At 39.5% G+C, this 15,159-nt stretch overlaps 1 protein-coding gene across 1 annotated transcript in view; it reads left to right on the plus strand.

Moving 5' to 3' along the window:
* Window positions 1–264: 264 nt before the first annotated feature.
* The window catches only part of LRCH1 (leucine rich repeats and calponin homology domain containing 1), a gene marked incomplete at its 5' end in the record, with an annotated part of 115,336 nt that continues 100,441 nt past the window's right edge, over window positions 265–15,159 (plus strand). The window contains one exon of the mRNA XM_083854422.1: window positions 265–499. Within this exon, the coding sequence (XP_083710548.1) occupies window positions 265–499 (235 nt within the window). The remainder of the gene's footprint in view (window positions 500–15,159) is intronic.

Raw genomic sequence — 15,159 nt, forward strand, 5'->3', positions numbered from 1 at the left:
GGCAAGGAAACAATGGAGAGCCGCCCCCTCCTCCTCCGCCTTCCCAGTGGCACTTGCAGCGCCGGGAGCCGCTAGGTGGCGCCGCGGCGGGGAGCGGTGCCGGGAGGGGCGGAGCATGCGCAGTGGGCGCGCCTCGCCCGGGCCGCGCGCTGCCGCCGCCGCCAGCGGGAGTGGGAGGAGGAGGAGGAGGAGGAAGGAGGGAGAGAAGAAGGGAGGGAGGCAGGTCCGGCGGCCCTCTCGGCTACCCCCGGCGGCGAGGGAAAGATGGCGACGCTGGGAGGCGAGGCGCAGCCCTTCCCCTCGGCTGCTCTGGCGGCGGCGGCCGGGGTGGGCGGCGGCGGGGCGCTGGGTCTGCAGGCGCCGCTGACCCGCGGGCTGGAGCGGGCGCTGGAGGAGGCGGCGCACTCCGGGGGGCTCAACCTGAGCGGCAGGAAGCTGAAGGAGTTCCCGCGCAGCGCCGCCGCCCACAGCCACGACCTCTCGGACACGGTGCGGGCAGGTGAGCCCGGGCGAGCGGCCGGGGGCGGGGAGGTGGGATTGCCGAGCCGCCCGGGACCCCCGCCCGCCCCTCGGGCACCTTGGTCCCCCCGGCCTCCCCGTGAGGCGAACGCCCACTCCCCGCCCTCTCGCTCGCCTTCCCCCGGGGCCCGTCCCCGCACGGAAGCCGAGCCCACCCCCATCTCGCCGTGGACCCTGTGCTTTCTTTATTCCCCCGCCTTGGTGTATGAGGTAGGTGTTTGCCTCCATATGGCTGGAGCTGTGCTCGCTCCCCTCCATCCCCCCGCTCGGCGCTCGGCGAGGCAGAGCTGCCTCTCCCGTGGCACACTGCGGGAATGTGTGGGGAGTTCTTGCTCGCACCTGTCCTCTTCTCCCTCTGGGGAATGTGCGTGTCTTTGCCACCCTTCCCTGAGCGCTGAGGTTTGCGGTGGCAGCCAGCCCACCTTTGGTTGAAACGCGGGAGGAAGGCACAGGCAGGGCCAGGGTGCTGCTTCTGTCCTGTGCTCGTGGGGGAACCCGCCTGGCACGGGAGGGATGCAAGTCAGTGTGTAATCACATTGGGATAGATGCTCCTGTGCCTCTGAACGTGTCACCTCTTTGCATGCCATAGGCATGCATGCGTGTCCGCAGGAACACTGTTTGCCGTGCAGATGCCACAGGGAGCGTGCTGCTCTCACAAATGCTACTTGTTCAGCACTAGGGTTGACATCCCCCCTCAGTGTCCTTACAGTCATGTACAAGTGCCAGCTCTATGCAATGCTGTCTTCCAGGGCTAATGTAGAGAGAAATCCCTGTCTTCACAGGCACTGTGTGTATTCTACAGTGGGGGACACCATCATTACATAAATCCGTGGGGGGGACAGGCCTGACAAATCCCTGCGGGCAGGAGTGATGAGGGGACAGGTATTCAGTCTGGGTTAACTTGCCCTCACACCTTTCTTCTAACATGAAAAAGACACACTTACTTCTCACCTAAGGAGACAGACCCACCTCAAAGGGTCATACCAGTTTTCCTGCCCCTGTTTATCCCAGGTGATGGAACCTAACCCCTCCTTTACATGGTGTCACTGGGTAGAATGGTGCAAACCCACATTAGAAGAATATATCAGTGTATTGCTAAGGTCTTCAGTGTATGGCCTCTGCATGCCCTTGTGTCCCCATTTGCCTGCTGGAGATTGTTGTGTTGTGGCAGCAGAGCAGGAGACGTGTATTCACTTGTTCTTGTCCCACAAAACAGCAGGTGCTATACCTGCATGCAGACGTGTGATAACATGAATCTAAATTCTCAGTTACTCCTGCACATGAGGGCATTTATGCCTTCCTGTATCTGGAGACACATGTGCTGCCTGCTTGTTGTCTCTGTCCCAGACTTAGTGCCTCAGATGTGTGGTAGGTGTGGTGTATTATTGCTGTTTAACTTTGTTACTTGATGGCTGTTGCTGAATGGGTTTCACATTGGTCTGTGTGAGCACCTATATCATCATACCAATTAAAAAAAAAAGGCAAAGGAAGCTTGATGAATGAAACTGGCATGAATTGATAGCATGAATTACCATTTAGCTGACTCAGTAGCAGATGTGAAAGGGATAGGCATGGTAGAGGAACTGTAATGTGGTTAGAAGAATGACTTTCAACTTTTCATCCCAAGAAAGGCATTTCTTATCTCATTTATTTTTTAAAGCTGAAGTCTAGCAGGCATGCCACAATACAAGATAAATAGTTTGGAAGTCCAGAAATTGTTTAGTTTGACCTAGTATTGAACCAAACGGTTGGAAAACCAAATTGTATACTGAGGAGATTATATCCTGGGAAGAAAATTGTTTGATTGGTAGTGATTGCATGTCAGTATTTGTGTGTTGTGTAAGTATGTGCTGTGCAGGCATGAGCTGTGTGTAGTGTGTACAGGTAGCACCTGCTTGTTACATGCTTGCTTGTTCACCTGTGGTTTTTTTTTTTTTTTTTTTTTTTTTTTTTTTTTTTTTTTTTTTTTGTTTTGTTTTTCTAGGAAAAAAGTAGTCTTTATCTTCAAGCATTATTGTGCTTTTGTCAGCGTTTACATGGGAAACATTCAATATGAAACTGAATGTAGAACTGTGCTTTCATTCTCTTTTTGTTTGGGATAAGCAGCAGTGTAGATCAACCCATGTCTTAATCTTGTGACAACAGCAGCTCTTTTATCATTGTCCCTTTTTGGAAGAACACTGTGTTAATCTATACTTGCTTTAAGGTTTTGTTTGTAGCAGCTTGTTGTAACTGTTTAATGGGAACTGCCTTGAAAGTTGTGTGTTGATATATTTCAAAAAAAATCCATTTTTTAAAATTTGTTACATTACATTACAAATATATAAATAGAAGAGATGCTTGGCTTAAGGCCAGACTTCTGAAACTCTCGGGGCAAACTCTTGATGGGAATTTTCTTTCCTGCTTCCTCTCCATAAATGTGCATAGTATAAAACTTTCTTGTACTGCTTGGAATAGATCCTTGAAATGAGTGATTTACAGTTTTGGATCTGATGTGCTGACATGTCTCTGAAGTCCTGAAACGTTGGTTATTAGGGAAGGACAGCCTTTTACTGTTTCTTTAAGGAGAGGAGGGGACTGCCAGTCTCATTGAAAAATTAAGGTACTCCTTGATGTAGAGGAGATTAGTGGGGGGGTTGAGTTTAGAGGTCTGAGGAACAGGGAATTTCCAGAAAACTGAAACCATGTCTGCACTTGACAGTGTTTTAGTATTACAGACTGAAAATGTTTTTTTTATTCAGAAAGTGATAATCCACAGCTACTCTTAAATAAAATGGTATCATACTTGTTTTCTAGAAAGGTTCTGAGTGCTTTTTATAGGTCTGGAGAAGAAAAAGGTGATCAACTTTTAAGTTCTCTGTTCATGCATTTATTTTTTTCCTGAAGTTAGAAGTCAGATTTTATATAGCAATGGACGCACCTCTGAAAGGGACGTGGCTTGTTTGCCTTTAGCAGCTGGAATGGATAGTTTGATTTTTCTAGTTCTTACTGCTGTTACATTCTGTAGTAACTACAGAGTCTGAACTGAACTTGTCACTTTCTATTCCTGCAGCTTCTCGTTATGTTCTTTCTTCTGTGACTTTTCTTTGTGTTAAATACATCTTGGTTATAGAAACGTGATGGAACATTTCTTCCTCGGTCGTTGAAAGTTCTGCTCAAGTGCTGAGTGACCTGTTCAGATGGAACTTTCAGGCAGTATCTCTGCACACAGAATGGAGTTTTCATGGTGTTCAGTACTGTTAGAAGAAAATAAAACCTCTATGTAAAGTGTCTTGAGTTTAGTCAGACATTTTAAGCCACATCAGTGTGGATGCAATGCAAAAACCATTTCAAAAATAATAAATGCTATTCTTATCACTTTTATTACAGGCTGGGTTATGCAGAAGGCAGTGGCACAGTAATCACATAGTTCTTAAGTAATAGCATGCAATTATATTCCTCCAAACCACTGGGAATGCTGGAAGCATGTTACTTTATAAAAGAGCAAACAAAGGCCCCAGAGATGTAACCATGGCTGCCTACTGGTAATTGCTTCAGCCTCTTTCTGTGGGCTTTGATGGTATTTCTGAACATCCTCAACCTTTTCTGGTGAATACCTGCTTCATCCATTTCTGTTGGGTGAATTAGGCACATGAGGAGGGATTACTTCCTGCTGCTGGTAGTGACCTGGCAGAGAAGAAAATAATCCTGCATGTAATTTAAAGATTTATTAGGAAATAATTACAAATTGAAGAATTTGATTGCTGCTTTGGACAGTATGAAATTTTGGAAGGAATATGTATTTTTTTAATGCAAGAAAATGGTCTCTTGATAAAAGAGCTCCTACGTGCTGTTTTTAAAAGTGCTTTTAAGTGGACTGTACTTGTCAGACAATGGATTTTCTTTCAAGATTGTTGAAAATCACAGTATCACTGTGAGCATTGGTGCTGGTTCAGGTGAAACATGTTCCTTTCATTCCTCTTTGCTGATAACAAGACCACTAGTATTTCTTGTTCCTCCCCCCCCCCTTTTTTTTTAAACATTAAATGTGATGTGCATGGGGCTCAGAGGACCTTATCTAGTCAAAGATGTTGCTGCTCCATGCAGGGGAGTTGATCTAGATCACATTTATAGGTTCAGTCTAACCTAGACCATTCTGTGATTCTGTGTACATTAGATTGCCATAGTTTATTCTTACCTATTTTCTCCTACTTTATTAATGTAATCCTTCCTTCACTGGTTACAGCAGTAGATGTGCAGTTGGTTCCACCTGCTCTAAGTGCAGGTTGTACTGGGCAGGATGTCACACATCCAGACTGGTTTGTTTGTGCTGCTGCACACTTCCAAATATGAAGTATGAATGGACTGTATGGACTCTTTTCTAGAATTTAATTGTTATTTGGCCACTAGAGAAAAAGATATTTGATATGTCCCTCTCCTTTTAAGAATTCTCTCTGAAAATTACTTTGAATTATTCATAACTTTGAATTAATCTTTTGATTAAATTGTGGGGTTTTTTGGATAAGGCTGGGAGCCTTTAATTTTGCTCATTTAATCTAAACTCATATTGATAATAATGTCTTTATAAGGCTAAAAAAAGAATAGAGCTCTGTTTCTTTTTCATTTCAAAAGTCAGTCCCTTCCTACAGCTCTCCTGTGTTTATTTGAAGATTTCTAACCTTACTTACTGTTTTTTTTTTCATAAATAATATCTTAAGTATATTAGGACAGGGAGAGACAATAAATATGTTTACTTATTGTCACCAATGAATTGAATATTACCCTGCAGCCAAAACTTAGAAGATGCATTTCTTATGGCTTAAAAATGAAAATAAATCAATTTCGTATTTGTTATTATGTAACCAGCAGTATATATAACATTATTATGTATTTAACAATTTCTGATACCACCTAATGGTGTGCTCTGTGTGGACATCTCTGTGCCAGCTTCTGGTTTTTACTCATAAGCAATGCTTTGGGCGAGAGCTTTATCAGACTAAAAGAGTTCTTTTAGAAACATTAATGTGCATTGCAACTTATAACTGCAGAATACCATTTAAATCCTCTTGGCCCTTTTATTCTTCTGAGGCCTGACTATATCTTTGCTTGTGGGTCTTATAAACATCAAGGCTATTGACTTCTATTGAAAAGAGTCTATTAGTTCTCTTGCTGTAGAGTCCAGTTAGTGGTGCTTTTGAAAGTTACCTCTTTTGTCTGGAGATTTATGCCCCCAGAGCTGAAATGAAGCCAGTGACTTTGCAGGTCTGTTAGACTCTCCTCAGCACAAAATAAAGTGAATTAGCTCTGACTGTCTTTGTTGCATGGAACAAATTACGAGCACACAATTGCCTGGTTACTGTTTCAGAATGTGGCTTGAGCAGATCAATGGCTTTCTGCCGCTGACTCCGTGTGTGTGTGTGTGTGTCTTTCCCTTGTGTTTGTTTGTTTTTCTTTTTGACTTGCTTGCTTTGTACAGAGGCTTCAAAACTCTTGCACGTGCTAAGAGGTAGGAGAGATGCCAGCCTAAAAACCATTGGGTGAGAGGAAAAGTGAAACCCCTCAATATCAGCAGGAGTCGGCTCTGCTGTGGATGGAACCTTTACCCCCAAAGTGAAGTTCCTCTTTAGTGTGGCAGTTTTTTAAACGGCTCTGACTAGAATTGCCATGTTTGGACATGCTGAGCATATAAATGAATAAAAGCTGAAAGCTTTTGTAGAAATATTGTAACTTCATGCATCCTTGGCCAGTCTGCTTGGAAAAGACTGACTGAGAGCTCTGGAAGTGCTGTTGTTCTGAAAGTCAAGGTGCAACAGGTTCCTTTTCAAATGCTTTTAGACACGCAGTTCTGCAGATCATTCTCCTGTGTTCACTGGCCTGGTGGGAGGTAGAAGCCAAATGTCCATATATTGTTTGTGAGCCTCCTTTTAGTCCTTTCCTGGTCTGTTTGTCTTAAGCAAAAAAAGGCATCTTGGTTTAGACATCTCTTAAACAGGAGAAACTATGAATCTTAACACAGTTACTATAAACAGAGCTTTGAAAACTGAATACTTCTGTCAGAGGAAGAGCCTGAGGCAGAATCAGCTATGGCAAAGTAGAATGAGTATTTGCACAGTAGAGCTGTGGCTTGGGAGGGGGCAAATGCCAATGCAATATAGGTTTGAACAAGGAAATAGATAAAAAAGATACTGTTAAAGGCAGAAGTGTTATAGAGAGTGAAAACCTATGAACTATTGAAAGAAAATATATGAAGTAAAAAAAGGTAAATGCATGTAATGGTTTGGGATAATTCTCTGAAATCTATAAAACTGAGGAAAAATGCCAGTTATGTTCATAATGATTGGAATTGTGTGCATAGAGAATCAGGTAAACATGGAGAAGATACATGACATTTACAGACTTCATGCTACAAATAATAGTTTCAAATTCATACTTTAAAATACTAACTGTTGAATTTAAGTTTGGGAAGCTTAGCATCCATTTGCCTGCATAAGGAGAACCCAGTGATTTTGCTGCTTGCAGAGTTGCAAGATGAAGCAAGAAGGAGAGACTGATGTTTTGTGTATCAGAATGACCATTCTGGGAAGGATGAGTAACTTCTGCTGGCCTTAGGCTGACTGCTCATCATTCTGCCTGCTGTGCTCTTGCTGCCTGTTAGCAGGCATTTGCCACGTTTGTGAACGTTGCCAAGCTGGTTAGATTGCTAATTCACAGTTAAAATCAATATGATTTAAATAATTGAAATGGCACTTTCTAAACCAGAGAGATCTTAAACTTGTTCTGCTGAGACCAGAAGGATGGCAAGTCCCGTTTATGGTCCTCCAAAGTGTAAAACTGAAAGAGCCAGAAACATTATCCCTGTGTTCAGCTGTCAGGACTGGAAATGGGTGTTACATCTCCTGACTTCTGACTGCTCTCTGCTGACCACGTTGTGCAAGGTATTATTCACACATCAGGCAGTCTTTGGAATGGTACTGAGGAGTTAAGCTTCTGGAGGAGTAATTATTTTCTGCTAAATTTGTGCATAAATGTGTCTTTGTGGGAGGAGTTCATTTATGAAATTCTAACGCTTTCTCCCGAGTGTCTTTCTCTAAGGGTGTCTTGCTGGCCAGCTTTTTATTCTTTTTTTTCCTTGTATGGTGCAGAACACCCTAATGCCTGTAAACCTCCTAACTATTTAAAAATAGAAATAACAATAACAGTCTTTTGTCCTCTTATCCCAGGCTGTAGGAGAAATATTCTTAAAGGAAAAATACAAAAAGTCAAAACTTGTGAGATGATGATTGTGGCAGAGCTGAGTGGGGGTTAGTTTTGCACTTTAATTTGGAGCCTGAGGTTTGCACTTGCTTTTGAATTTGCATGAAGTGTTTCATGTTCAGCTGAGCTTATGTGGATTTAGTTAAAAGCTAACGGATAAGTTAATAAGGATTATGTAAGGTAGTTCTTCTAGGAAGGGTTAGAGAAATTACTGGAAGTAGCTGGAGGTTTTAAATATCAGAATAGAGTTCTTGGTCTTTATGAGAAGCAGAATGGGGAAAATAGCTGAGCACCATGTTAGCAGTGAGCTGAGCTGCTGAACAGATAAGGTGTTTATGTCGATTTTCTGTAGATGGGTGATTTTATTTCTTGGTGTGAAGTGCAGCAGTTGTAATATTTTTATATCCTTTCAGGACTGTGGTGATTTAAAATACTAGATTAGTAAGAGATTTAATTTCTAGGTTTTGGATTTAACTATATAAACTAGGTGTTTTCTACTATTGTAGTCTGATAAATATTTCTGGTAGGAGGTGACATTGCTGGAGCAGCTGGCATTAATATGTCTGTGGAGGATTTAAGGGAAATAATTTTTTGAATTACAGAAATAAAATTCAGCAAAGTACATTTTAGAAGTATATTTAAACATAGCATTGACTTGCAGTCAATGCAGTGACTTGATTTCCTTATACTGTAAAGAATACTAAAATACTACTATAGCACTAGCTTATATTCTAAAGTAGGATGTTTCAAAGTAGCAAAGTGTCTGCAAATGAAACTTTGACTTCAATTTACGCTGTGTGAACAGGCTTGAGGCTTTTTAACATCTAAAGTCTGCATCTTTGGTTGTGCTGTTTGAAGGGACACCTCTCCTGTGTAGCATTACATAAGACAGGCAAAAAGTAAAAATCAAAAGATGGAGGAAAAAACCCACCACATTTAACTGAAGAGAAAAGCATGACTGAGGAGCTAAATCTGTTGTTTGGTGAACAGAAAGAAACAGGTTCATAAAATGTGTGTACAAAGATAAATCACTGAAAATGATGAAGTTTTGTAAAATGGGCAAGAAATGGGGTAGGAAAATAAAATTGAATCAGAGGTTAAGCCAAGGAAAGAAGTGGAGCAGACCATACCCTTGGATAACCTTTACAGAATAAGGCAAGATGCAAGTGCAATAGTTTATGGATAGTAAGAAACTTATGTCAGATTTTAAAGACAATGAAATTGTTATGGTCAGCAAAGCTTTTATTATTAAAATGACTTCTTATGCTATTTGAACTTCTAACTATTTAAAAACTTAATGACAGGAGAAATAGAGATTATGGAGCTATAGACAGGTAGTACCATTGCTGCTGTTATATTACTGCATTTTGAGAATAGTGAGACTTAACTGAATTGATTCAGTTCAGTCTTTCTAAGGCAGGGCAAGGCTATCAACAACAAATACACTGTCTGTCTATTCAGTGGGGAAGGAGGAAGAACATAGTGTCATTCATATGTTATATAATTAAAAAAATGCAGACAGTTGTGAAGATTTCTGGAATGGGTGTCTGGTCAGAGCTGAAAGGAGCTTTCTCAGCAGTTGGCACAGGACAAGGATGCCCTGGTTACTAAATCCAGCTGTGATTGATCAAGGGGAACAACTTAACCTGGGGTTTCTCATGCTTATTTTATGTTGTGTTGCTAGGGCTTCTTGTTTGCTTGTTTTGTTGTTGTTTCTTCAGTTCATCCCAGTTCAAGAAAACTGCTCGGTGAGTTTTGTCTGTGATCCCAAGATTTGAATGCCTGCTCCTTGCTTGTGTTCTGCTTAGCAGCCCTTCACATTGCCTTGTGTGACTGACTTGGTTTTTTCTTCACTCACACACGTCCTGTCACTTGCAAGGTTTGCTAGACATGGTATTTTATTTGCCCCTGCTTACTAGTGTGTTTGAAGGAAGGTGTATGACCAAGAATATCCTTGGGCCATCCCTCTGAAATGTTTCCATACTTTGTCTTATTTTGAGACCCATCAGTACCAGTTCCTTCTAGTTTCTATACAGCATCAATATGATGATGTAGATTCTTAGTCATAATGTGCAGAAATTAAGACTGATTTACTGAATTGTAGCTGTGTTATAATGGATGTTTCCATTCACTGTATGAACTTTAAAATGTTACGGAAAACTATTACGTTATTTTAGCAATATGTAGTTTTAAATGTTATTTTCTGAGGTTTTATTTAGGAGAGACAAAAAAGGCTGCAGAGTCTAAAATTGTTTTTCATTAAAAAAAATTGGCAAGTTTCTTCCCCATCTTCAGAATTGCTTTTTTTTGTTTGTTTGTTTTGTTGTTGTTGTTGTTGTTGTTGTTTGTTTTTAACCTCCATGTGGTGTCTCAAATTCGCCATAAAAAGTGAAGGTAATCTGGCAGACTCCACAAAAAAAATCTTTCATTCAAGTGGTGTGGATCTTATGATCTGAAAGAAAATATGAACTAATTTAAGATAAGCAGTAACTTCAGTTTGCTAACATTTTTGTCAGGGATTTTAGAGATAAGACAGCCACTGTCATGGTATAGAACATGAGTCACTTTTGTGTCATGGTATTGCTGCTATTACTGCTCTGCTGAATTGTGCTGTGTGTGACTTTGACATTCAGCCAATCAGTCAGGACCATCTCAGTGTAGAGAAAGTAGTCCTTTGAATTTCTTGTAATTTGAAAGCCTTTTAGGTAATTATATTGATTGTTAATGTAATGACTTGAAGAGCTTAAGTCTTTAGGTCATTAATGTAATGACTTTAAGATTTCTACTTTTAGTTTTTCCCAGCACAGATCTTGCTCTATGTTTGCATTAAAAAATTACTGTGCAAACTTTGCTCAATGAGTTATTTCATTGTTCTATAATGATGCAGGTTATTCCTGGTTGTATAGACTGGAAAAACTGAGAAGCAGGAATTTTGAATGGCTTAATCCAGATCTCAGAACAGATCAGAGGCAAAACTGTGAATGGAATCCACCTTTGGTTCTCTGGTATTTTTTGGTGGTTTTTGTTTGTTTTTTTTCCTGTCAGTGTATGATATCTTGAAGAATGGATGTTGAGGCATTTGAATTAATTTTGTTCTGGAAGATGCTGGAATAGCAGTAAAGCTTCCATTAAGATCTTAAGTCCTGGGAATGGTTTTAAATGTATTAACAGAATGCAGAAACTCTCTTTATAGTAGCATCTGGCACAGACATATAACTCAGAAATAGTCTCAAAAAGAATATCACTGTAGATTTGCAATCAGTTAAGAATCAGATAATATGAAAGAGTAGTAACTTTACACAATAAAAAAAAAAATCAGTATTTTGGCAAGAAGTGCTACACTCCTTCTGCCAGTTTTCGTATCTTTGTACATTTGGCTTCCTAGAGAACTGAAAAGGTTATTTTTGGCCTGGTGCCCTGGGCTAAAAATGGCTTCTGGAATCTCAGAGCTCCGTTTGGTGCTGAGCAGTTCTGTGTGGTAGTAACAGAAGTGCAGTAATTGGAAGTCTCACTGAAGCATTTTAGTTATGCACTTGAATGTTAAGCTGTGGGAGATGTGGCTCTGGGATCCCTCCAGCAGGCCATTTATCAGAAAAATTGAAGCCATGTTTATCTATGAAGCATTGGTAGCCTGAAGAAAAAGAGGCTTTTCTACAAGTACTTGTTAAAGGGAACTAAGAGACAGGGTAAGGTTGAGCCTCTATGCATAAAGGCTTTAAAATGAAGAAATAAATCAGTTTTTTTCTGTGGGAACAGTGAAACTCAAGCATTGCAGTTGAGACTGTACTTGTAGGCAATAGAAGAAGTCTGTGAAGTTTCCTTGTGGTTCTATTCAGTGCTGCAGGATTTACCTTTAAAAGGGAAAAAAATCCACCCCAAACCTAACACTGCCCTCTCCCACGAAATGAATGTACTGGTTACTAGATGTGGAAGTGTGTGCTTCTTATAAATGTAAGTTTCTGAATGATTTCTGCATACTTTGGATGGAGTTTTAAACCAGGAGTTTGCAGTAGTCAGGAGAATAGTGAACAGGCTAGTTGAATCTGAAAAATCTTATACCAATAAAAGGTCCGAAAACTTGCAAAAAAAGCTGGAGGTTGCTTCCCTCTCTGTGCCTCACAAATCTGTTAGCTTTTTCCCCAATTTTTTGTATTGGACTAAATAGGAGTATTGCATGGTGCTGCAAGAAAGTAAAGTTTTCAGGAATAGAATTAATTTAAAAAAACACTTTTTCTTTCTTTTTGTGTGAAGTCAATATCTTGCATGAGAATCAGTTTTTCTAGGCATACCTTGTAAACATCCGTAGAACTCTCATTTTAAAATGATCCAAGAAATCAATATTAGGTTTTTTGTATTCTAACTTTGCAGTGTAAGGCTTTTTAACACAGTAATCTGGAAATATGGGCAAAGTAAAATGAGTTCTGATCAAATTTGTGATCACACAAATTTGAGTTGATCGGTCCAGTGAATGGCTTTTCAAAGACAGATATCAGATTTCATTATTGGTGCTACTGCTCTAAAATGAAGAAATAAATCATGGTATTGGAAGGGGATAGTGAAGCATGAGCATCTCAGAGAGCTATCTACCTCCAAAATTACAGTTTCTAAAATACAAATCCTCTTGTTCTAAACTATTTATGAAAAAGACTAATTCCAGATCATATAATACTTGTGCTCAGTCTGCAGAAAGCTTGAATTTTGCTTACTGGACTAAGCAGAAACCTTGCTAGTTTTCCTAAATACAGGTATCCCTGTAAAACAGAATGTTTTGATGACTATGTAGTATGTCCTGCTTACATTTCTTGCTTGTAGCCTTCAGCCAAATAGTTTTATAGAATGTTGCTATTTTTAAAAGTTATTTTTGTTAAGGTACTTATTGAAGATAAATCACATTCTTGGTTAACAGTATTTGAAGGAATTAGTCTGTGTCTAAAATTTTATCTTCTTTTTCTCTTAACAAAACCATCTTGTTTTTCAATGTTCTCATCATAGAAATAAAAATATTTACAGTCAGGAGGTATTCTTCTGCTTGAAAAAAGCAAGTATTGCTTGTGCTCAGTCTTAGTGCATTTACATTATGTCATTGTGCATGTTAAATATATTGAGTGTATTATATATAAAAAAACATTTCACCTGCTGCACTTTATTCATGATAGAGGTCTACTTTTTCATATGTTTCTAAACCCTTCCTTGGTGCATGAACTAGTGATAGCATGAGGATAACCCAATGAATATGTGTGAAAAAACAGAACATAGGGAGAAATATATTACTTTATTGGTAATTATTATGATTAAGTTATTAAATTAAGCTTATGTGAACATAACTTTGCTTTTCCTGTGGAACAGTGTAAATTAATCATTGGGAAGGAGTCTTGCAAAAAAAGAAAATGATAGAGGATAGTGACCTGCCAGGGTTTTTTGCCTTATTAACAGAAGCTGCTTGCTTTTAGAAGAATTTCTCTAATGCTCATAGAGTATTTAGTCAGTCCTGTTGTTCTTTAACAGATCTCTCACCTTATTTTGTGCTGCCATTTACATTCTGATGCTAGTGGACTATCCTTGCTGAAACATGTTGAAGCAATTGATTTGTCTTAATAAAAGAGACTTTTATGTTGATATAGTTTGTCCCTCTGCCAAATGCTGGCCATCAATTTCCCCGAGTCTGTGTATCTAGATCAGAAATCTATGGCTCATGTGTACTGTCTCAATTTTAAAGTATGCCAGTGATAATAGTATGATTGATTATATATTTCCTTTGGAAACAAAGAGGAGATTACAGAGCAATTTTGTATTTTAGCTTCAGCTTCTGCTCATTTATTCTTTTTTCTTCCCTAGATCAGCTAATGCACCGTAGCAGACGTTTATTCTTCTGCAGTTCTTTATACAATATTTAAAAATTATTTTAATTAATTATTTTATTTTATTACTATTTTAATTAATAAATATACAGGGGTTTTTATGTTTAATGAACTTAGGTATTTGATTAATGAGGGATAATTCCTATTACAGTAATTTAGGATGCCACTGCAATTGTCCATCTAGCTTCCTGCTGAAAGCTACTGCCCATGTAAATAGGGTAACAACCTAAATGATAATGATGGTGGATTTTAAACTACTAGTTCAGGCTGGAATTGTGGCATTAAGGAGCTGAACATGACTTTGCCTGTTGTGCCTGTTCATGGGGAGGAAACCACCCTCAGAGCAGTGTGAGCCAGAGTTGAGGTTGCTCCTCTCTTACATTGCTGTACTGACTGTTGCAAGGGCTTGTGAGACAATCCTAAACAGATGAACCTTTGGTGTCCTGCTGTGAAATATGATTGCAGATCTCAAATCTTGCAGTTTCATGACACCTTACAGGTTTTTGGCTGCTTTAACAGTTTTTTGTCTTTTATTTCATTATTAACAACTGGACATAGCAACTTGTGAGTTGCTTTGTAAATACCTTCCTTGGGGTAATGTGTGCTCAACTTATTTCTCAATAGTCAGTGTTAATGCACCCAACTTTAATTTAATTTGCACTTTAGATTTGGTGGGAGCTCGTGATTGTCCTTGTTCCAGGCTTATGCTATCGCTTGCCAAGACTGTGATTCTATGATTGCAGTCTTTCTTGTTGTATTTTATGTTTTCATATGACAGAGTTAAATCTGACCTTGATTGTTGTGTCTGACCAACCATGTGCTCCAGGTCCCTCTGTATCTATAACTTGGGCTTCCTGTTATTTATAGCAGCATTACCATCAATCACTCGCAGGTTTTATCAGCAATGGCTTTGTATTCTAGGGAGCAAAGTATGAAAATCCTGACTGATGGTGGGTTGTGAAGAAATAAAACTAATTTCTTGTATGAGACACTAATGATTTTCTTGAGGGTTTTGTTTGTTTTCTCTGAGTAGATGTTGGATTAACATTCTACAACCACATTAAAATGACTGATGTTCAGGTGTGAGCAAATAAAAAATCTCTTCTAGCAGATAGTATATGAGGCTATAGAGTATGATTTTTTTCAATAGTGTACAAATCCTAGCTTATGTCTTTTTAAAGATATCAAAGTGGACTTTTCTCCTTGCGATAATTTTTCACTTACGTCTCTTTTCCTGTTTTGCTATATGAATTAGGAGCATAAAAATGTTATGTTGAGGAAGGTTTTCAATCAAATACAGGTAAAACTGCTTTATAATTAAGAATTTTTCCCTGGATATCTGTCCTAGAACGGATTGCTTGACAATTCCATTTATAGAAACAGGATGTTTTTGTTTTATGAATGTGGATTTCTCAAGAACTCATTTTGAGAAAGTGTTTGTCTGCCTCCACCCTTGGTGGAATGCAGATGACATCAGAATATTTTATGTACTGGTGCTATGGATACAGAAGGACCAGCTTTAGAATTGTCAGTGACATAAAAGGGATTG

The sequence above is a fragment of the Zosterops lateralis genome (genome assembly GCF_965231275.1).
Source record: "Zosterops lateralis genome assembly, chromosome: 2".
Classification (NCBI taxonomy): Eukaryota; Metazoa; Chordata; class Aves; order Passeriformes; family Zosteropidae; genus Zosterops; species Zosterops lateralis.